The following is a 23,681-nucleotide window of genomic DNA, read 5'->3' as shown; positions in this document are numbered from 1 at the left end:
GAAATATTTCGGGCCATAATCAAGTGAGCCGATGCAAGAGAAGACAAGGTGAGGAAACACTTAAGACAGACGGTCGCTGCTTGTGTTTTCTTGATTTCACCTTCCGTGCTACTTAACTTCGCTGCACATAAAACATCTGGAAATACAAACCAGACATATACTTGATATCGTGTATATTTTTGTCTAAACACGTACAGCACTGAGTACGTCCCAGCCAGTAGCTTCATCCCAAGTCACACAAAAATAAGCGTGTGCGGCGAATAGTTGCAACCGTCCTCTAGGCCAGCGGGGTGCTGCGCTACACTGCAACTCTGAAGGTGTGAGTAACCAGGTGAAATTCGCTATTGCTGGCCGAAATGCCCGGAATGGTACCCAGTGACACCAGCCAACTTCACACCGTGAGAAAACTTAGAGTATGCGCCCGGCGAAAGAGTTTGACCAGGAACAATGAAGGCGATTATGTGAATCCTAAACAGAAAGGAATAAAAAGGGAATAAGCTGTCTTCTAGCGAACATCTTTTCTTAAAAATTAGTGCGCTAAATGACAGCTTTTTGCACCAATATAGGCGTATTAAAATTTAGAGTGTGTCGTTTCTTTCATAACGAAATTCGACTGCGGTGGGTCCTTCACGCCCAGATTACGCTTCCAGGGGCCGGAACCGCCTCTTCCCTTCGCTTTCTGTTACTCCACCGCATAGATGTTCGTTTTGAAATGAAGAACACAGCCCCACGCCGCGCTGACGAGTTTGAGGTTGGGAACGCCCATGTGACATCCTCTGCTAGACAGTCTGGTTCTTGCCCAGAAAAAAAAAAAGACGGAAAAGAAACGCTGCGACATTGTTTTAGGCTTTTTGGAGCAGAATGAGCTGATTTTAATTTTTCTTTGGTACCCCTCTAACGATGAACGAGCACTTCTATTTTAACCAACCATTTTTAAGCAAACTACATATTACGGACGAAGAGCGGTATTTTAGGCATCTTTGTGACATTCACGTACTTGAAGAAATTTAGCTATATTTTATAGTGTTGCCGATATCACGCCACGTAATACTTGCACTCTACGATTTCTTAAATTCTCTCATTTTTTAATATTATTATTATTATTTATTCAATACTGCCAGCATTGGTAGGCTCGGGCAGGAGTGGCAATACAACGAGATACAAGGCATGGTAATATTTAGCACACAAATTAAAAGATAAACAAACCAAAGACAACCCATGCATGATTCGAACAAAAAAGAGGTAAATTGAACACAAATATTTTCTTTGCCAGAACTGGACATACAACATTCAAAAGTCTTTATAAAAATTGGCAATAATCTTAGTGCTTATTCGTCCACCCAAAGGAAGCTGGTTCTACTCAGTTATTGTTCGGGGAAAATAACAATATTTGTACAAGTTCAGTTCTCGCACGATAACGTGTTAAGGACTGGGCGTGACGATAATTCGTTAATCGCGTCACTAGTGGTTTTAAGTAAGGGTCCCGGCTCATTTATAACTTGTTATTTTTTAATAAAAAGAGAAATTTTAGTCGCAAAAGATTTCTTTGAGTTTCCAGTGTCTTATGCATTAACATTCATTAAAGTATTAGGGGAATCGGTAGGGCGGAATTTATAAACCGCACTAGCCAGGTTCTTCCTCACAAAAAATTAGACAGAAAATAAACGCTGCGATATTGTTTTAAACATTTTGGAGCGGAGTCAGCTGATCTTAACTTTTCTTTTTTTTGGTACGCCCCTAACCATGAACGAACACTTCAGTTTTAACCGACCAATTTTAAGCGAACTACATATTTCGGGCGAAGAACGGTATTTTAAGTATCTTTGTGACATTAACGACTAGAAGAAATATAGCTACATTTTCATATTGTTGACAATATCACGCAGCGTAATAATTCTTGCACACTACGATTTTTTAGTTTCTCTCATTTTTTACCCTTAAGGCAGTAATGGTAGACTTCAAGTTTATTAGCAATATTTAATTGCCTATCGTTACATGTCCTTCAGTTAAGGTATTACGTTATTACTATTGACTGTACTAAAGAAAAAATAAACCTCCGCAAAGAGCACTTGAAAAAGCTCGCCTTAATTTGGACAACTGCAAGACGACCTCGTTCGTGTCCAGGGCTATATATCTTATATACGGCAATCTTAAGTAATAGCCTCGGAAGCAGTGTTCGCATAAGCGAGACTCGGAACAGCCCCATTTCAGAAGCCACAAAAAAGTATGCCAGTTACCTTTCAATTCCGCATACACTTTTGCCGATCTTCACGACCTGTTGCGACCCTATGTCGAAATTAGAGCCGGTGATAGTGACGTGCGTGATTCCGGATGTTGGATCATAAACTGGAGTTATGCTACTGAACCCCGCCACCTAGAAAGAGCAAAAAAAACGTTAGAAATGCCCGAAACACGCGCCAAGAACAGGCAAAATGCAGAACTCCTCCCAAGAATCAGTCGCCACTGCTTTCGCATGAATGGAAGTGATTATGCAATGTTATGCATATTGATGCTTTGCTGATTAGACTCGTAAAAAACGTATTTAATGTGTTTCAAGATTAAAAATAGGGCAGCGACGCAAATTTTACAACAATGAAGACATAAATACGCGCCCATTTTTCACAAGGAACGAACAGTTAGGATTGCTCACGCACTCATCAATCGAACTTTAAATCCCATAAAAGAAAGAACCAAGCCAACATCACACGTACCTTGTACTCGAAGCCAGATTTAATGGTGCGAGTATCGATCACGTCGTATCTTTTGACCGCGCCTCTTAGCGTGTCCTTTACTGTTATAACTATGTCTACTTTCGACGCGTCCCGTCCAGCAGGAGTTGTGCACAACACTCTGGAAGATGGAAGTGAAAACCCTTTACTAACTTTTTCGATGAAATTGAATAATTGAAAGAGAGCGAAAAAATGAGAGATGTCTAATTCCTATGAAGGTGAACGCTACATCCCGTATATTCAGCTCACTGTATAACTATGACTGGAAAAATCATATAACTTCCATCTTTTTTTACGTCACGACAAATACAATGCTTTTTTTGCACCCCATAATTTACAGGAACTCACATGAACCACATCTTAAGTTTAAGAGAACTTCTTGTTGGGCTAGTTGGTGATTGATCATTGTACTTTAAAGGCGCCAAAACCAAGCACACTGTCCCATTCTCTTCTCTCGTGCGTGTGTGTGTGTGGTTTTGGCGCCTTTAAACTTCAATCATCTTCTAAGTGTAAGTGTAAGTACTTAGCACTTGCCCAAGAAACTTCTCGCGTCTGGTTCTAGGGCAGCTCTGACCGTATTATCTTTGATCATTCTTCCACTTACATATTTTTGCATTCCTGGAATCATTGGGATTTTATGTAAATACAGTGGGAGTGGGTCCTACAAAAGCTGTCGGTTTCGGCTTAGAAATATTACACTGCAATTTTATTTTATTCTGACCAAATGAGGAGTGTAGATCGATGCGCGTTAGACATGCGATAACTTGAGCTGCAATCAGCAGTAGCGCCCTTTCTGCAGGTGTGCTGCAAGCTGCAGGTAATATTGGAGCTATAGTGCACTAACGACACATCTCGTGATTGGTCACTTCTTGGAGATGCCGCTTTGCCGAACCCATTTCGCCAGACACTAACTGATGTACCACGAGTTTCGTGCACGCTTTGTGCCCATGCATACTGACCGCTTGGAGCTCCACTTTACGATGTCGCACACATTGCCGCCAACTCGGATCTCAATGCTGCTGTAAGGTTTGTGCTCCGGCGATCCCAGATTGTCGCCCTCTATTGTTAAGGGGGTGCCGCCAAACAGGGACCCATTCACAGGATGCGTCTGTAACAATCGCGCGAAAGGCAAGGAATAGGCAGTTCCAGTCTATGAAACCAGAGTATTTGTTACAAGTTGCTCAACAGCTGTTGATCATTATAGGAGAAAATTAAAGAACATATTGTATGCCGCAAATAAATAAAACGTTTTCTAAAGCAGTGTCGACAATTTTGGCGCAGCGTCGGGACATTGTAAATAGCGCTGATTGAATTACTTTATTAGCAAGTGTGCATTTCTCGTAGCGTTTTCCACTTGAGAGGCTGTCCATTTTAGAGGGTATTTCATTGTATTGCTGCTTTCCAGCTCTACTTATGAATACGTATATACTATGGAAAACCTGCGGCAAATTCTTTGCCATTACGACACTACAGACTCAAAACCTTGATTACTTGTCAAAATAAAAGCCACAGGGATTTTAGCTGTTGCTGCGGTGCGAATAGCGTTACGCGTGTTTCAATAAAACGGTTAATCTTTCTCTTCAGCTCTCATTCTATGTGATTTTGCTGTCTTGACATTGGCAATGTACACAGCAACAGAATAAATCACCTATTTTATCTTCAGTGAAATATACTTAACTGAGATGACTGTGCAGCAAATTTATCGCATTAGTTCCCATAACTACAGTGAAACGATAGAAACATAAAGGCCTTCCAGGCCTTTTCAGTTAACCGCTTCCGGACAGCCAGAAGAAGATATAGGGAATAAACCTAGAGAAAGGTGGTTCGTCGCAGTGTGCTTGCCCCCATGCAAAGCCCTGGCCCTCCTTCGTCACTGATCTCGTCAGTGACCTCTTTAGGACCCGGGGAGAGAGACAGTGTTTCACACGGGCTGTACCTGCGACCCTTTTATCACTCTCAGTTTCCGCACGGGCGCCGCTGGGTTCGTAAGTTTCTCTGTTATTCTTGACCTATGGCATTGCGCACTGTTATGAGGTGGCTCAACTCAGCAGCACGCGGAGAACCACTCTTTCTGCATGCACGGCACATCGACACTGCTGGGAAGCCACGGCGCCTGACCACATGGAAGCGATTCCAATATAGAGGTAGCGCTTGAGTGCACCCCAGCGTCAAGCTAAACGAAGAGACATGGCCGGTTTCTCAGATGAATGTGCTTCGCGCCGCTACTCCTGGGTGGTGCCACTGGCGCTAAGTGTGCCCAACCAGAGGAGGAAGACGAGCCACTCTGGAGCTAACGTGTTCGGGTAGCAGGTGTGCTGCATGCAGATCCCTTCATGTATAACTGGCTCTTGACGACGACATAGGCTATAACTTTTCGGTCATGCTTCGGAGAGTGATGTAAGCAACACTACCCCCCCCCCCCCCCCACCCTTCCTTAGAAGAAGCCGTGATTTCGCTCTAGTCTTTTAGCTTAAGGTGAAGTCTATTATTGTAGAGTGAACACGTTTTTTATAATTTTAGTCATTTTGAAAGGTTTGATTTCTCTCCTTTTGGTTTCGTTTGGTTTCGTTTCCTAGGCTTCCTGCTTAGCAGCGCCAGATTGCATGAACCTCAATAACGTTAGAGAAATCAAGAACCCCGAATTGTACTGGTACTTACGTGGGTGACCTCTATGGGGCAGCGACCCAAAGTGAATTTTTCGCGGTGAGGACATTCGGCGAAGTGAGCACAGTGATCTCCGCACCAGCCGCACCGAAGAGGGTCTCCACGACTTCGCATGCACTGTGAACACCGGTCATATACTCTACATGAGCCAACAGGAATCCGCATGACCTGCGCACGGAGAGAGAGTAGCGGTACGTCCTGCAGCGTCTACACAAATAGGGTTATAGATTTCGTCGAAAGTGCGTCTGACGCTCTTAAGAAGTGAATCTCATTTGTCCTCAAATGCACTTGGAACCGACACGTAACAGTTCTAGCAGGATCTTCTTTCTCGTGGAAGCCACGGTGGTGCAACAATATTTTTACTTCTTTTTCGAAGAGAGAGCGTACATGTATATATAGTGGAGCAAAATTATTAGTACTCTAGGAGATGTTTAAAATGAACACTGAGAGCGCCATTGTATCGCAGTATAGTCTCCACTTGTCGAGTATTTCAGCTAATTGTTCGATTTTTAATATTTTATGACCCGTGCCAAGAAGATGCCTACAGCGTGATGTTATAACACCCTCTTTAGACAGCTAAAAGGCGGCGGTTATTTGGAATGAACACTCACACAGAGGATCAACATAAGGCCTGGTTCAGGGTGCAGCGGGATTTGCTACACCATGGACCATTATGTCTCTGAGGACTGACAAACTATACATGAATATAAAGAGAAATACCTAAAGGGCCGACAGCAATGAACAATAAATTTTCTAAATATTACCTGGCGAGAAAGCTGGCGCCACCGTGTGTGTGAGTTTCTTGAAGAACACTTCTTACACTTCTGGAATACCGTGAAGACAAGGTTTCGTACCTAGCTTGTCTGGGATTAGCTCTAAAACATAACGGGACTGCAGAAGTTAGAATTCTCGCAAAAATCGTATTGCAAAAAAACATTGTTTTACAATACAAATGCCGTGTGGTAATATCTGGTTACTGTAAATTGGAATATTTGAGGTTAAATGCCGATAAGTGTACAGGAGCACCGAATTTGCGCACAGTGAGAGAATGATTTTTGTTCATATCGCCAAGCATAGCTAAAAGTCAAAACCTTTTTTTTTTTGTTGTGGTCAACAAATATTAATTCCAAAAATTGTTACCGCCTTAAATGGTACACATTAGAAGCTTCAGTTTCAGTATTGTGAAAAAAAAAAGCTTCGCGCAAGAGAAAGTTGACCTCACCCTCAACCTAGTATGCATGAGAAACATGACGTAAGTAATTTAAAGCTTCGTCAACGTCATTAGCCTCTCACGGAAGAGCAAGCCAGTGTGAAATATTAGATTATTAGTTTCTGCATCATATACAAAAAGAAATGCGACACAGGCGGGTAAGATAATGCGCCACTTCACGTTAAATGACCGATGCTCTTGACACCGAAAGCAGATTACATCTCTGAATTTTATCACAGAAGCACTGTTACTCTACCTGCGTATTCTTTACGGTGACCACATCCGTTGCAGTGCAGTTCTTGCTGCCTTCGGATACTTCGGATTTCAAATGAACTGCCTGAGTAGCTTGAGAACTACCCCACCACTATATAAATGAAAATATGAATGAACCGAAACTCCAGTCCTCAGAACAATTAACAAGCCACCAGATTAATCGGAAGCCATGTATTCCTGGCATGTCTGGCGCGTTCCTGGTAGATTTAGTGCAGCGCCATCATCTTTCCCTCTGGATACTATTAAAGAAGCCTATGTTACGAGCCATGTAAGCGAGCCATATGGTGAGTCGAGTCATGTGGAGCAGTCAGGAGTACGGGACGTGCCGGTTAGGCGGCCGTGAGGAAGCAGACTCGCATACTTAGTGTAAAATGGCAGCCTTAGTTAAAAGCAACACTACGAAGGATGTTAAAGAGTCGATGTAGCAAGCGGAGTCGCGAAGAAAGATTGTCGTTGCGGTTCAGTCGAAGCGGCAGCCAACCGTTGGTCGCCTCTTGCTGTCCAAGGCAGTTCGAAAGATGGCATTGTAGTGCAGTTGCAGCAACTACACTACGGGAAGACAGTTTGCTTGGTGCATCGACTAAATCTTTGTGAAGGTACAGGGCTAGATCAACGGAACCCACGTTCAATTAAGGTTGTTTCAGAACAAATGAAAATCACCGCGAGAAACAGCTTAACATCAAAGCATTCTATCATAAGACAACGCGTTCACGCGAACATTTGATTTGTGTTCGCTTAAAGATCAATATATTTGAAGAGCGTCCTACTCTTTTGAGGTGGCAGAAGGCTCATTTTAAGAATGCAGTAAAGAAGCGACAGGGACAGTAGCGAACCCTAAGCATGGCATTATAGCAAATGTTCATGAATTTCAGAGAAAAGCTTGGAGATTTACCTCCTCGCCTATCAAAAAGTAGCCGTATGCCCCGCTATCATCAATCACTGTGCTGCGTTGTATTCCCGTGGTTCCGTGCTTTGAGAAGTTCAGCGATACCAGATGATGGGTCGTGTCACTCAGTAACAAAATCTGCAAAAATTGAGGGGAAAGAAATTCATGTATTATAAATGGAATACGCCTGCCTGCAAAACTGCTGACAGTAAGCTCATTGTTTTTCGATAGAGTGGTAGGTTTTGGGGAGTAAGGAGGAGGAATGCTAGTTTGCTCCAACTGATCTCGTTGAAAGATTTTAATAAAAGCTCGGACTTTTGAGGAACACACTCCTTTCTTCGATCACATAAGAAGCACACAAACTATTTTAAAACAAAACGCACTGTAAGAGCACCGTCTAGGAATAATTAGCACTGCAGTGCAGATAGTTTATATTTTCTGCCATCACAACTAAGCATGAAACTTGAGTCTCCGTAGCGTGAAAATATTTTTGGGTTTTTTAAGGCAACATGGTTGTCAGTCCTACCCGATGACTGAGAGCCTTCATAACGTTCGTCGGAGATTTTTTCATTATTTATGAAAGAACAACCGAAGGCAAAAGCCCCAATACAGATCGAACATAGTCATATACAGAACTGCAACATAGATTAACAAATACAGAGCCATATTTTGATAATCGTAGGTACACAATGTACGCCGTCACAGTGGCATTTTAAGCTCCTTCGTTATCTGCTTTCACAGTGTACACGCTACCCAATGTTCAGCTGACATACAGAAATCAATGCGCAAGAACAGAGAACCTTTTCATAGCGCACAAAACCAAAACTCAAAAGAAGATAAGCGGCAAATGAAAAACAAATCTTTAATGCAGACTTCATATACCTGTTGGTGGAAGCTGGTATTTTCCGGGGGCCACTCACTGAACTACGCTTTAGCCCTGAGATAGAAGACATTAACACCCAAGGTAATGGTTCAAAACGTTACAAAATATATTTTGTTTCTTGCGTGTCATCGCAGCTTCCAGAACACAGGATATATATGAGCGCATGCGCGATAGCATTCAATTTAGCAGTCCATTGTTTCCTTGCAAAAACCTACATGTATGAAAGACTTTAGCATTTGTGATCTTTAAAAATTACCTGCAACGCTGTGCTGGGTTAACCTGCTAAGGTTAACTCTACGGAACCGGTGGTGCAAGCTCATAAGCTTAACTCTCGGCTTATACTAAACACGACCACGAGTTTATGTAGAAAGCCCCACGACAGTTGAGCTGTAATATCTGCAGGCTTTACCTTGAAGAGCGCCGGAGAGCAGAATGATTCATAACCGGAACCGGCCGAAAAATCCAGTTATTTTATTGCGCTAGAGACCATCGCGCCTGGTGTCACGTGATTCCTATCGGTTCGTCATTTTCTGCTTAGAGCGTCAATGGCCGCGCCACAACGGAGCGTGTGGTGCAACAAGCAGCTCCTACGAGCCTAATGTGGTACCCCATCGCATACCAAACCGCATAGGCCCCCAGTGATGTCCAGTATCATGCGTCCAGCTTCACAAGGGCCACAAATATCCATCCCGCACTCTAGCCACTCTGCATTAGTACATCCCTTTTCCCTACAGTGTCTTCACCTCATAAACTCCCTCTGAATATCCTCCCGCACCAAGTCGTCTTTTTAAAGCAGAGTTGTACCGCTACTCATGAAAAAGCCCTGCTCAAGGCTGCGGCAACTTTGGGTACCCACTAAATCAACGTGCATTAATCCATCATACCTCCCAATAAGCAAAGCCTATCAACGCACCTGCTTAATTTAATGTTCTGGACCTGGCGTATTTAATGGTGTTTCCTGTGTCATGCCAGTGTCCTTCTGCACATATAATAGCAGCAGTTCAGAAGAAGAGGGCTTTAGAAACCTTCAGCAGAATAAATATCGCTTACAAAGGTCTGCACAGAGCAACCATTCCCGGGCTCAATGACCCTCCCCCCATCTTTCGGCAATCGTTACTTTCAGAAATTTCGCATGAAGTCAAAGTTGATGCGGGTGCCACCCGGATTCTAAACAGGAGACCGTACTGCACCCACCTTGTGAAGGAAGCCCTGCTTGTCGCCCACCCATACAACGGTGGTGCCATTTTGCTGCATAACGGTGAGCGAAGTTGCCAATCTTCGCACCAAAGTCAGCTTCGCCCGCCCAGTTAGCGGAACCGAGCTTTCAATGTAGCTGTTCTGACCAGGGGTGCAAGAGATGTTCCCTTTGTGTTCCTGAAAAATCATCTGAAAAATGCGTCAGATATGTCGCGCATGCCTCACACAGCGCCTCTTCCACAGTAGCTTGGAAGTTTCTTCTACTAACTACGTATATCGAAAATTAAGTGAATAATTTGGAGCCTTCTTCCACAATATATGTATATCGCAGCATTAATTTACTCCACAGGGCAACAAAAGGAAGGCACACAGGCATGAGCAAGGATTGGTGATAGAGGGAAAGACAGAAACAGGGAAACGAGGTTGAGAGCATTTGGAAAAAAATGAAAGATGCTGAAAACTAAATCTAAAATACACGCGGCCTATCGCCTTAATCGGCCCGAATGAAAGTACAAAGATGCATCGCAATGTTTTACACAGCACATCTTTGTTGAGAAGGTTGTTTGGAAGTATTATGCCCGCACCATTCTATTAACCTTCTTTGGGCATAATATGCAAGCAAATATTTCGCCCAGAAAATTGCACAGTTACTGCTCGGATTACAAGGCACAACATATGGGTTATCGTGTTGTGCGTGTATAACAGCACAGAACGCAAGTGATCTTTAATGAACTTTGGCGACTCTTCCCGTCTGCCCCCTGGCGCGTACTGATGGCGCTGTTTTGACCTGGTGGTAATGCGTGAGCCTAATAACACTATGCCAACATATGCTGGAGTTCTTTTTAAGGTTATCCACGACCGCGCCGCATAGCAAAACTTCTAATTCCATGACGAGTAGTTGTGAGCACGCCTCGCAAGACGACAGAGACGTGAAAACTCCGTAGATAGCTTTTATTACGTTTTTGGTTCAGGCGGGAAACACGATACTTAAGGGAACGCCGGAAAGGAATATTACCGTTCATAGTGTCCGGAATGAAATCTGGCTGTGTGTACGGGTCGGAACTTCACAGAAATTTCATAAGGAAACAATACAGATCTAAGGTCAAGAAACCCGAATTAACAATGCTTCCTTGACAAGGTAAGAGTACGCATAAGCACTCGAACGTGAAATCTCTGACAGTGGTGGCTCCATAAAAGACGTGCTACTGAAATAAACGTTCGCCTCTCTGCGTTATTCCTTCGGTTTTTCTCTCACTATTGGCTACAATAGTTAAATACATTTAGTTACCAACTTTTAGAAAACATCTTGTAGATCGTGTGCTTGATGATGAGCTCTATGTTACCAAATCGTTATGGGTAGCAAATATTCAGAGTTTTGCCCACCATTTAGCTCATCCCTATAATGGGCAATATAGATAATCGTGGTGATTTAATGCTGACTCGAAAGGCGAAGGTTCGATTTCGGCCGCGGCGGTGGCATTTTAATGATGCCGAAATACTATTGGCCCATGTACTGTGCGATGTTAGCGCACGCTAAAGGACCCCATTCGGTAGAAATTATCCGGAGCCCTCCACTACGGCTTCCCTGATAGCCTTAGTCGCTTTGGGATGTTAAAGCTTATGATGCAATCAAAAGCCTCGTATGACTATTTTATAATATATGCTAAGGTAAGCATTGATATGATGAGATATATGTTAGGATATGGTACACCATGGAACTGGGGTATGGTACTCCACCATGGTACTCCATCATGGTACTCCAGGGTATGGGGTATTTTACGTCCAAAACCTGCGCATGACCTTTGAGAGACGCCGTAATGGAGCGGACCGGTACATATTCGATCAGCTGAGATCTTAACGTTCACCGACATCGCACAGCGCAAGGCTCCACCAGCGTTTTTGCATATTTCTCCACTGAAATGACACCGCCGCGGTCAGGTTTTGGTCGCACGTCCTCAAGCTCAGCAGCTGAACTTATTAGCCACTAAGCAACGGCGGTAGATGCCGTAATGCTACCACGGCACGTATGTAATAGTCATATGCGATTATTAAAGCATTATAACGAGCATATAGCACTGCATTTTAGCTACATTACTCCATTTCGACGTCTCTTTCTACGAGCGTGCAAGCTATATCCTTGTAATGAGAAGGTAATTACTCACTGACATCAAACTAAGCGTAGCCATACGGCCACAAAACAAAGCTTGCGGTGATCTCGGTGCGAAATTACTGCCTCATTCTAAATCCACACTTGGAGATTCCCCTCAACATTTGACCAACACTTTTCTTAGTTTTTCCTGTCACAAAATCACAGTTCTATACAGCTGATGGCCCTGGCGTTTGATATGAGAGGTTACACAAGCTTCCTGAACTTCCAGTTTTGAAAGCCATAATAGTTACAAAGTGTGATTAAATATACTTACGTCAGTTTTGCAAGCCAGATCATCGTGATTTTCGTGGTACAGAGGTGACAAATTTGCGCTTGACTTTCCAATGCTACATCTTGCGACAACGTTCGTGAACGCATTCTCGACGCTTGCCATGTCGAAGAAGCATACCACAGACCCTGCGTACAAACTCGGCGCTCTTCTTTCGCTCGTGAAAGCTACCGCCAGAACTTCACTGGTGGCGTTGGTTCCTACCGCTCGTGGTCCCACAGTCGCGCTGGTTGCAATGAGGGATGCCCGTTCACGGGAACATTGAATGGGCATCTCCATGTAAGTGCGGAAGGACTTGTCACTCTCGCAGACACGAGACAGCCATGTTCTGGTGATTCCACGGGATTTGGCCTGCCTACGTACAGTGACGAAATAGGCGAAGCCATTGTGACTGAAGCCGTACAAGTAAAATATTCGGAGGGTAGGTTTTAGTCGCTCAACTACGTTCACAAAAGACGTCATTCTGCCATTGGAAGATAGGAGGCTGAAGAATCCCGAATAATTCAGCATTCTGGCGGACACGGCGTAGGGATGGAACCCTAGAGGCCGACCGTCATAGGCTGATGCTGCGAAAAGGACATTCTCGTTTATCCCGGTGCCAAAGAAGGCGACGGTGCTACGCTTTGAAGCCACGTAGTTATCTCTGAGTCCCCTGTCCATGTTTGTCGTTACGTTCAAGTCATGTTGGAGGTCATGGATTGAGCAGATGCCTTGTGACGTAGTTCCGCAAGCCAGAAGAAGGGGTTCGGTACCCAGCTGCAGAAGAACCCTGTTGTAGGTATCCGTTGTCGTTCTGTTGCTATCGTCATCACATTCTATTGGGTACGGCGGGCACAACACACTGTCCATTACGGGTCCCGTTTTGTAAATAGCCCTGGTCGACAAATCCTTGGCCGAGAGCATGTAGAGAGCGTTTCGTCCACCCGCGACCAATATAGCGCCGCCATTTTGATAAAGGTTAACGTATAGGAGGTTTTGAGCTGGTCCAGCGGGAGGTCGGAAGGTCTTGATAACAGAGCTATTTCCAAATGTCTTATGGCCAGAAATCATCAACACTAGCACGAATGCTACTGAAAATTGCATCATGTTGCTCTTGCGCTGATACTGACCACGGTTCAATGCTTTCCCTTTTCACCACCCCTCACAATCCAACGATGGCTTCCGGAAAAGGCACATGAGCTCCTGGAAGAAGTGTGAAACAAAGAAATGAAAGTTGGAAGAGATAACTGATGATTCCATGAACAGGAAAATGCACGCCATAACCTTATGGGTTCGTTTTCGTTCCCAGAATACGGAACTCTTCTTTAGCGCAAACACGTAACTGTTTGGTAACTTGGTAATTTTTCGTAGTGCTCCTTCTCAGGAGTGGACAACCCAGGGATGTCGCTACAAAGCAATAGTTGAGGATTGAATGTTTTGAAAATTCGTTTCTACGTGCTATCAATAAGGCACATATTTGGTCCATTTGACCGCTAAGCAGTCCTCAAGAAGAAAAGATTACGAACAGTTTGAGAAAGATGTTGCTTTTGGATTGACTGCTGGCAGTAAAGGCCAAGGTACTTCTGTCTTTTTGCTCTAAGAAAAAAGAGCTGTTTATAATAGCCCACTAGTCTGGAAGGCTCTTTGGGGGGGGGGGGGGGGGGGGTAGTGTTAGGCATGCGGCATTTAAAAATTTATTACCGTGTTTAACATACAGGGGCTGTTGACAACCTTTTGTGCGTCATTATTTATACTAACTGCACCCTCAATGCATTTGAAGAGGCAGTCTACTGATTTTGTTGAGAAATTCTTTTTGGGGAAGAATCGAGAGCTTTATTCCGAAACAAACGAATACCAGGTTACAGAATTCAGATATTAAGCAGTAAAAATTATAACGTATTCTTTCTGAAAAGGTAATGCAGCGTTTTGATCGTAGACGTCGTCTACAAACTATGACATTCGCTGACACAAGTTATAGCGAGCGGAGTGACATTATGCAACAAAATGAATGCGAGGACCTCCGCATCACCTAGGTGGCCTGCAATGACAATACTGAACATGAAATTAACGTAAATGAATAGGATTTATAAAACTACATTTGAACCCACTAAGGAGGTTTCAAGAAAACTATTGAACGAGTAATTCGGGTACAATCTATTTCAGGTGCTAGTAAATACATATCTCGGCAGCCACACAGCCGATGGCGGTGCCTTTGCAAGTGTAACGATGGCGTCCGTTGCGTGATTTTTCAAGCGACCATTCTGGGATGTAAAGTAAAAGAAAATATTTCAAAAAATTATCAATCGAAGTTAAGAAATAAAGGAAGGTTCAATATTTTCAAAGATTGAATATGAGGCTGCGTTGAGCTGATATGATCAAAAACAACTGCCTGCATGACGCTGGCGCATAGTCATGAAAAGAAGTATATTCATACCAGGAGACTTCCATGTTAACCGCAATGACGGAACGCAGCATGGAGCTACCATCTGCTCAGGCCGGACTTTGTTTGCAAATTAAAATCAATTGCTGCCTAAACCATTAGTTCTGTCCTATTTATTGTCATATTGTTCTTAGGTCAGCCAGAATATTAAACTATTTTAATACTTTTCTCCGACAGTAGAATGCCCTTTTAATGATTTTCCATTTAGTTTTCAAAGAAAAACCCAGCAAAAAAAGTGGCTTGAATGAGACGACTAGATTATTAATAAAGAGGCAGGAGAACAAAATCTTTTTGATTAAATTGTGCCCATTAATATTTGCGGCAACAATGCAGATAAATGACAGAAGACGGGGGGCTTTACGAAAAAACTGAAGCATTGTGTTTTGAATGCTACTCGTACAACATTGTCACATATTTTGTAAAGGAGAAGTCCGGAAAATTAAATTGCGATTAAACGGTTTAGAAAGAAATTAAATGCATGTTTGATTAAGGTTGCGCGTTTTATATATGGTAACAAGTTTTAATCTATCTTGCACGAGCTTAAGTTGTTTTGTTGAGGTATAAATGACTTCACAGGGAGCAAAAAAAAAAACGACTTTCTCTTTAAACTACAAGTGAGTGGTGTAAAATAAACGTAACGATGTTATATCTGAAAGAGAGTACCATAACTACGTTAAATGTGATGTGGGGAGAACCGTGAACTCATTCATGTTTGCACTCGACCAGTGCCGATTTTGTTTTCGTCACCAATTTTATTAGTTGAAGTCGTTTTTATAACAAGCGCCGTTAAGAGAACGTGCACACTTGGCCATGGCGAGCTTGATGTGTCTATGAATTGTGCCGTTACTTTTATCCCCTACACATGTGTGTAGCGGAATGCAGGCTACGGGAATATTCCCAGACAGCCTAAAAGTCGCGTGTGCTACCTTGCTGGGCCCCAACAGTTGCAGTGGAATTTCAGTATTACAATTTCTCTCGGATGCGTTTCAGCGCATAGTTTTTAGATGGCTAAATAAATTTCGTGCAATGTTAAACATTTATTTTGTAACGAACACTATGGTTTAGAGCTTAGTAAAGGACCTCAAACTGTACTCTCAGAGATTAAAAAATCTTTAAATATCAATATTAAACTGCGTTTTTATTGTTGCTGTCGCCATAGATTATTGCAGGGCCTTTGATTCCCTGAAGCACTCAATAGAAGTAAAAAAAATGGGAGTTTCACAGACTTCGTATAGCTGTAAATACTCTACTGAGGGAGTTATTTAACTGTCCGGCGAAAATCTCTACGAGTGCATGTTGAAAAGTGTAGTATAGGTATCGTGTATTTTGGTCTTCTGTTTCGTGTCCCATTTTCTCACTGTGTACAACATTGTCATTGTCAACTTTTCATTAACAGAGATGACTGTTATGTAGCAAATAATACGAGTGCCTTCTTTTCTCGCTTCAACCTTCAGGGAAGTGGACGGCAACGGAATGATTGGCTTAATCGGTTAATAATTTGGGTTTCTGGCAATTAGCTTGAGTTAAATGTTTAAAAACGAAGATTATATTTTCCATTTAAAAAATATTTCCTTCTGCCATCACGCCAAAATACAATTCAATGACGTGGAATATGAACAAGAGAACAGTTTTCGGTTTCTTTGTGAGTATTTATGCAGTAATCTATGGTGGACAGAGAGTGGCCAGATTTAACTGCGTGTCGTAAGGTGTCTTTTCCAGTGCTGGTTAAAAGCAAACACATTTTGGTCTTGTTCATTCCCCTATATGCACTGCAATCTTGCGGGGGGTCGCTCGAGTAAAACCAATTTATATGATTTGTTTTCTTTATAAAATAGGCCTACGCGTATTGTACACATGTGGAGGTAATGAAAAAAGGCTTTTCGAAACTTTCCATATTAGCAATTTTTTCATTCTTTCAAGTCTAGCTTGGCGATTCATATTGTCTTTAAAGTCAAGCAGGACTACTTTTTTTTCGTAATACTTATCTTTCTGTCGATAACATATGACTTACGTGTTGTCTCAAAATTCATTACGAGGTCCAGAACCAGCTACGAGTACGAAGCGAAGGTAACCGAATTCAATGTTAGTTTAATGCGCTGGTAACCTCGAGTGGAAACTGCTCAAGAAAGTAACCGTGTGTTTGTATTTAGGAGAGAACTGAAGTTGCTTTTTTCCATCTTTATAATTGAGAAAAATTGCAAATACTGTGCTAAAGTATATCTGTTGTGTGTTAATGTTATCTTACTACTGTCTGTTCACAGCGACTTTAAGTTTCCTTCTTCGGTGTGCCTGTTTATGCTCAGAATCGTTTTGCTGTGTAAGAAACACTTAGGTATGGGTTTTTCTGCTTAGACAGATTAGTGTTTACTACTGTTGTTACTGCTTACTTGTTTTCAGTTATAACTGCGTGAACCTGTTCATTTTGAAAAGGCTTTTGTTCGTTACTAAGCAACTGTGGATGTGTTTGCCTGTTTACCTACTTGTCACCTGTTATGCTAGCTGCAGCACAGGCTTCTTGGGGAGGCATGCTTTCTGCGCCTGCTTTTCCTTCGATTCGGGGCCATCCAAATAAATACTGCTGGTACTACATCGGTTCTACTATAATTACTACTACTTCTGCTGCTACTACTATTAGTATTATTACATGCGATGCCGTTAACACTTCGCTTTAACACTAATGCATTGAATGTTTGGTACCGTACCAGTGCGCACTTGCTTCGGCACTCAAGGAATATTGGTGGCACCGCCAGGTTCTTCATAACTACTTTCATTATCATTTTAAAATTTAGGGTGACGTTTACACTTACCAGCGACGACTGGAGCAGTCGCAGCAATAAAAATATAGCCAAATAAATCTGAAAGATGGCGGCAGAAAAAGCTATGCTTTACTGCAATGTAAGCCACACTTATGTATTAAACCCTTTTCCTGCTGCATATTAGACAAAAGACGCGTCTGAGTGCTGTTCGATAAGATGATGAATATTTTAATTTCATGCAGTGACGCCTAACCTTAGAAAGCTAATGCCGCCTGTCGCTCCTGTGCATGTATCTGATCATGCCGTGAGAGTCAAACGAATGGTCACGATGAAGCTTGCAGAATCTCAAAATAAGGAAACAGGTACCTGAAGAACTCTAGCCGGGTTTAGAAGCTTAAGCACTCTTGTACACGAAAACGTTGGCAGCGTGGAATGTATTGGCTGCAAAACAAAAGGAGCAGGAAAACCAGCAGAGTACTCGGAAGTGAAAAGAGGTTCCGCTAACTGATTCGCTACTCAGCTCCTGAGTGCTAGGGGCGAAGACCCTGTATTGATGCGCGCAGGGCTTCAAAAGCCACTTCTTTTTGCGTATTATTTTGCAACCCACAGGCAACATTTAAATAATGGTAGCACTTTTCTCCTTACCGTCGTGATTCTTTGTGTTCCGATGTGACAACTCGATGTTTCCAGCGGAGAACGACGGCGTTTCAGCTTCTCCTTAGCTCCTTCGCTCCAAGGCGATATATACCGACAATGTTCACCGTGACACACTGCCTGTGCAGGCAGACCAGACCAAACCCGCACTTAGTGACAAGAAGTAAACAAGCGATAAAAGTGTGTTCTTTGTCGGAAGGGCTGCGCTGCAGTAGCCTTTATATTCTCAGCGACGCCACAGATACCAAACACGGAACAAGCGGCATTTTCTACTTCCACCTCCGTTCGGCGAAGTTAGTGCGAGAGTCGATGGGTGTGAGGATGCGATACGTACCCATATCCGTTTGTTTGTTTGAGTGCGCATTAATGTTCCGACTTTAGATGTCGCTACTGGCTATTTCTGTTCCGACTTCGCTCGCTGTTTTGCGTACCGCTCATGGCCGGAATGCTCTTCGTGTCGGCACCCAACACACTCGCTGTTTCTATTGAACTTCGGCGCTTATGTGTTCGTCTATTTGCTAGGCTATTCTACAATGCGCGCTAACTTGCTTTAAATCCTTCATCGCGTAACTGGAGCCTTCGGTGATAATAACCATTTGATGATGCTGTGCATGTGTTGAGGGGAACTAGAAAAAAGTGTTACAGTTTTAACGCACTTATACCGAGTGGACTTGAGAAAGCGTTGTTTAGCCGGGGTGGCTCATGGTTTTGCATAGTTCGGTCGTCCGAACTTGTGGCGACGATATTAGTTCAACTGTAGTATTAGTTGTTGAGAACGACGATGTGCAATGCATAGCGCGAGAGTGTGCTGCAGTTAAACACGACGAGTGGTCGGCTGCGGCGATTGCATTAGTGCTCTCGTGTAGTGACCAACGAAGGTGATCTTTTCGCGACGCCGTGTGTTCGAATACCAGTGTCTACAATATTTATTTATTTACGGTTTGGCCGCGGTAACCCTCGATATCAAGCTTCACACAAACTCGGTGTGCGTGTTTCACCTCGTGAGGTTAGAGCTTTCTCATTGGGTGTATACTTTAATGAATTTTTATCTTGGAATGAACATGCAGACAACGCAAAATGAAAGTTAGCGAAGGTAAGTGGTGCATTCTGGAAGCTTCGAAACCAAATCCCTGATAAATTTAGATTAACCCTTTATTATGGCTTGGTGCAGTCTCATTTGAATTACTGCCTTTTAATCCGGGGAACAACTACTTCATATAACATCAAAGCTTTAACAACTCTTCAAAAGAAAGCCAGTAGAGCAATTAGAAAGTTTAAATCCTTTGAAACAACCAGAGAGTTTTTTAAAGGCGCACCGTGTTGTATATGCATCAGTTATATATATATAAACTTGAAATGCACATTTATCTAGAGAGGAGGAATAATCGCGCTTTTTTGCGCAATTGTACCTTGAAGAAAGTGAATCAATTCTTTTAAAAGCAATTAAATATAGAATGCCAAGACATGGGACCAACTATGGCCAGCAAGGTTTTAAGGTTTTAAGTACGTAATACCTTCTCTTCTAAATCAAAATACAGAAATTAACATTGCAATGCAAACTTCTTCAACCAGCGTGTTTAAGAGAGAATTAGTTAAATACTTATTTGAGCAATGTTTCGTTGTTTATATGTTTATATGAATTTGTATCTTAATAATGGCGACCTCTGGCCGATAACACTTTTCAATTTATTAATACATGCCACCTGTTTGTACAAGACCTGTGTCTGCTCTTTTATAAGGTGAATTATGTCTTCTTTGTTGATTAGTTCTATTACTGTTTTGCTTGAAGTGTAATGTGTTTGCAGTAATGCTCCTTTATTAATTTTGTATGAAATGTTGTTTTAGTGCTGTATTTGCAGCTGCTGCAATTGAATTCCCTACGTTCGAAGTTTCTGTTTTTTGTTCTGAAAAATTGCACTGTTTCCGAACAATGTCAAGGTTTAGGGACCTAGTCAGGTACACAGTACATTTTGTCGCGGAACCTTTAGCTTTCTGCACACAGAAAACTAAGAACAAATAAAAGATGAAATGAATAAAATGAATTCAGGCAGTATTCTTAAACCTGATGTTCGCCATTGTTTGGCGCCCATATGCCAGGCGGCACGCGCACAGTCTTTGATAAGGAACGACAGGAATATACTTTATTATAAAAATCTTCGGCGGTTGTTTTCGGAAGCAATGAAACTAAAAAATGAGAGCCTACTGAGCACCGCAGCACACAGACAAAATAAAAAAAATGCGAACGATTACTCTGTGGCATAACAGGGCTTCTTATATATACAAGCTGCCATGCTTCCGCAGACGCAATTGTCGCCATCTATGGGTCATTTGTGCTTGCCACCGGGAGGCGAGAACTCCAACGACCTATCATCGGCTTTCGTGTTTTTTGAGGGGCCAGCACGGTCAGAGCCTCTGTCCGCTGTGGCTTGCAACGTTCATCTGTCATCTGATGGCGACGCTTGGTCCGGTGCCTGCTGAGCTCGAGGTCCGGGGCCTTTATCGCTCTTTCCCGCAGTGATAATCGGGCCTCTTCAACTGGCGTTGATGGGACTGAACGTCTGCCATGTCTATTGTTGTGATGCTGCTTTACACAGTGCTACTTTTGACGTGATGTCGTTCAAGTCGTTCTTTTATTGCCCCTCCTACTAGGGCCAAAAATGGCTGGCAGTATATTGTAAATAATTTACTTAAGGTCATCGCGGGTGAGCTCTCTAGAACAGCTATTCGCTGGAAAAACACAAGCCAGCGAGCAACAACCAGATGACGACGACCAGAACATTAAAAAAGCAAGAATAGGATTTCGGCCGTCCATATTACCTGCTCGCTGAATAGCCCTAACGATAATTAGTTGCTGGATGGACCAGACGGGAGAATTACTGGATTCTCAGTCCTCTGACGGGACAATTCTGCGAAAGCAGTTGGATTTACCGGTGGTTGTTACTTCGATACTGTTACTCTAATAAATGCTTTTTCTGTAATTCAAGGATTAACACGCGCGTCCTAATTCTGCCAGCGGATGGAGGCGGGAGCTGATCTGACGAGGGAGCGGTGGGTGGACCGGCAGCCACTTTGGTAGGGGGATGGTGTGAAGGTTCTTAGCGAAAAAAGGCTGTGCTAAAAATGCATCTCGAATATATTATATTAATTTCGTATTACTTTTGCATTTTTTTTGTCCCAATGCTTAAATTGCCTTACGAATGCTTTCTAAGTATGCTAGGAGTACTAAAGTGAACATTCTTACAATTGCATCAAAAATGCATTTTCTGTCCTCTTAGGTTATTTATTAAGAATTAAAATATACTAAAAATGCAGATTAAACACATGAAAGATATACAATTGACACGTTCAGAATATGCTAAAAATATACATTAAACACATTAATTGTATACTTAAAATATAGATTAAATACATTGCACTACTGTAAAGATACACTAAAAATATACAACTAATGCATCAAAAGTATATTCTCTTCGGCTTATAAAAGGCGCACTAGTCGGATTCACCGGATAATACTGATATATGTTGTCCACATCAGAAGTAATGACTGAACTGGCTATAAGCATCAGGAGACAGACCCAGAGAAACCGCGTTGTCATCAAGCAGTCTATGTCAATGCGAGGTCACGTGAAGGGACCTGAACGGGAAACATGTCGCCACGTAGGAAATGCCGACGGAAAGTGACGTCAGCAAAGAGGAACTGCTCCGACAACCGGGGTACTTGGCTCGGTGCCTCCTCTATTTTTACAATAGAGAAGGCGCTGCTTGGCTTGGCTTATATGCACCCTCCGAGAGGAGACACATTATCTTGCCCAGTGAGGCGCTTTTTGCGCAAAGACTGTGGGCCCCCAAGTTGTCGCATAAGCGTCGGAGTGGTCGCGTTCGAATGTGCGGTTTATTTAGAACCGAATTGTTAGTCGTCACTTGCGTCAGGCATCGGTCAGGAGTCGAACTGTCAACCAACAAACACACGGGCGTCTAAGGGAGCCGTTCGGCCATGCCAGTCAGGGTCCTTTTCGCTGGCTTGTTCCGGCCTGGAGACATGCATGGCGCCATTGCCGGTATAATGTTCTCACGCTGCCCACACGTAAATTAAGTAAGTGGTGATTGCCTTTCTGCTAGAAGTCAACATAAACGAATGGACGACAGAAAAGGGAGAGTTTTCACTGTTCCCGGAAACGTGATTTCGGGCACTACGTTGTTCCACGGCAGCTTCAAGTGTGCTGCAAATATGCTGACGAGGACTACCCATTTGTTAGAGTTGAAGTATACTAAGCACGAATTAAGTTCGTATTTACGAAAGTACAAATTATACGCACTGCCAACATATTATTTCCCGAAACGCGATTTTGAGCACGTATTGTTCAACGGCAGCTTGAAGTGTGCTGCATATATGTTTACGCCGACAGATCATTCGTTAGAATTGAAGTGTACTTTAGACGAACTGTTGGCGTATTTGCGAAATTACACTTTAATACATTGCCAACATGTAAAGGCCATTTCCCGAACGCGATTTCTAGCACTAGATTGTTCTACGGCCGCTAAAAGTGTGCTTCAGATATGTTTAAAAGGTTTTATGGTTTATGGGGGATTTAACGTCCCAAAGCGACTCAGGCTATGAGGGACGCCGTAGTGAAGGGCTCCGGAAATTTCGACCACCTGGGGTTCTTTTACGTGCACTGACATCGCACACCACACGGGCGTCTAAAATTGCGCCTCCGTCGAAATTCGACCACCGCGGCAGGGATCGAACCCGCGTCTTTCGGGCCGGCAGCCGAGCGCCATAACCATTCAGCCACCGCGGCGGCGGTTTAAAAGGACTGCCCGTTTGTTAAAATTGAAATATACTTGAGACGAATCCATTTATTATTTACGAAAGTACACTTTTAATACATTGATGATGTTAAAGCCGCATACATATCTTTCACGTGTTTGAAGGGTGCTCAAAACCTGCTTTAAGTGAGGTATACTTCGAATGAATTAATTTCATATTTACGAAAGTGCACTTTTAATACACTGACATGATGCTAAGACGGCATACATATTTTTTCACGTGTTTGAAACGTGCACAAAACCTGCTTTAATTGACGTATACTTCTAATGAATTAATTTTGTATTTACGGTTTATAGTTTATGGTTTATGAGGGCTTAGCGTCCCAAAGCGACTCAGGCTATGAGGGACGCCGTAGTGAAGGGCTACGGAAATTTTGACCGCCTTCGGTAGACATCACACAATACACGGGCCTATAGAATTTCGCCTCCATCCAAATTCGACCGCCGCGGCCAGGATCAAACCCGCGTCTTTCGGCCCAGCAGCCGAGCGCCATAACCACTCAGCCACTGCGGCGGCTTATGTCATATTTACGGAAGTACACATTTAATACATTGACGAGATGCAAAAACCGCTTTATATTTTTTCACGTGTTCGAAATGTGCTCGAGCCCCGCTTTAAGTGACGTGTACTTCGAATGAAATAATTTTATATTTACGAAAGTAGACTTTTAATTCATTGACAAAAGGCTAAAACCGCGTACATATTTTTGCTTATGTTTGAAAAGGGCTTGAAACATGCTTT

At 42.9% G+C, this 23,681-nt stretch overlaps 1 protein-coding gene across 3 annotated transcripts in view; it reads right to left on the bottom strand.

Annotated features, from left to right (window-relative positions):
* The window catches only part of LOC144099228 (hepatocyte growth factor receptor-like), a 50,083-nt gene extending 31,672 nt beyond the window's left edge, over positions 1–18,411 (bottom strand). The window contains exons 1-9 of one of the 3 annotated variants that reach the window (XM_077632375.1): positions 18,101–18,411; positions 17,507–17,554; positions 12,266–13,462; positions 9,840–10,031; positions 7,769–7,900; positions 5,388–5,561; positions 3,689–3,837; positions 2,712–2,850; positions 2,238–2,374 (exon numbers count right to left, since the gene is read on the bottom strand). In XM_077632375.1, the coding sequence (XP_077488501.1) occupies positions 2,238–2,374; positions 2,712–2,850; positions 3,689–3,837; positions 5,388–5,561; positions 7,769–7,900; positions 9,840–10,031; positions 12,266–13,366 (2,024 nt within the window). In that variant the 5' untranslated portion in view covers positions 13,367–13,462; positions 17,507–17,554; positions 18,101–18,411. The remainder of the gene's footprint in view (positions 1–2,237; positions 2,375–2,711; positions 2,851–3,688; positions 3,838–5,387; positions 5,562–7,768; positions 7,901–9,839; positions 10,032–12,265; positions 13,463–17,506; positions 17,555–18,100) is intronic. The other 2 variants (XM_077632374.1, XM_077632376.1) reach the window with 2 other exon arrangements.
* Between the last annotated feature and the right edge of the window lie 5,270 nt (positions 18,412–23,681).

Source organism: Amblyomma americanum, chromosome 7 (assembly GCF_052857255.1).
Source record: "Amblyomma americanum isolate KBUSLIRL-KWMA chromosome 7, ASM5285725v1, whole genome shotgun sequence".
NCBI classification, from domain to species: Eukaryota; Metazoa; Arthropoda; class Arachnida; order Ixodida; family Ixodidae; genus Amblyomma; species Amblyomma americanum.
This window is presented reverse-complemented; position numbering and strand designations above follow the sequence as displayed.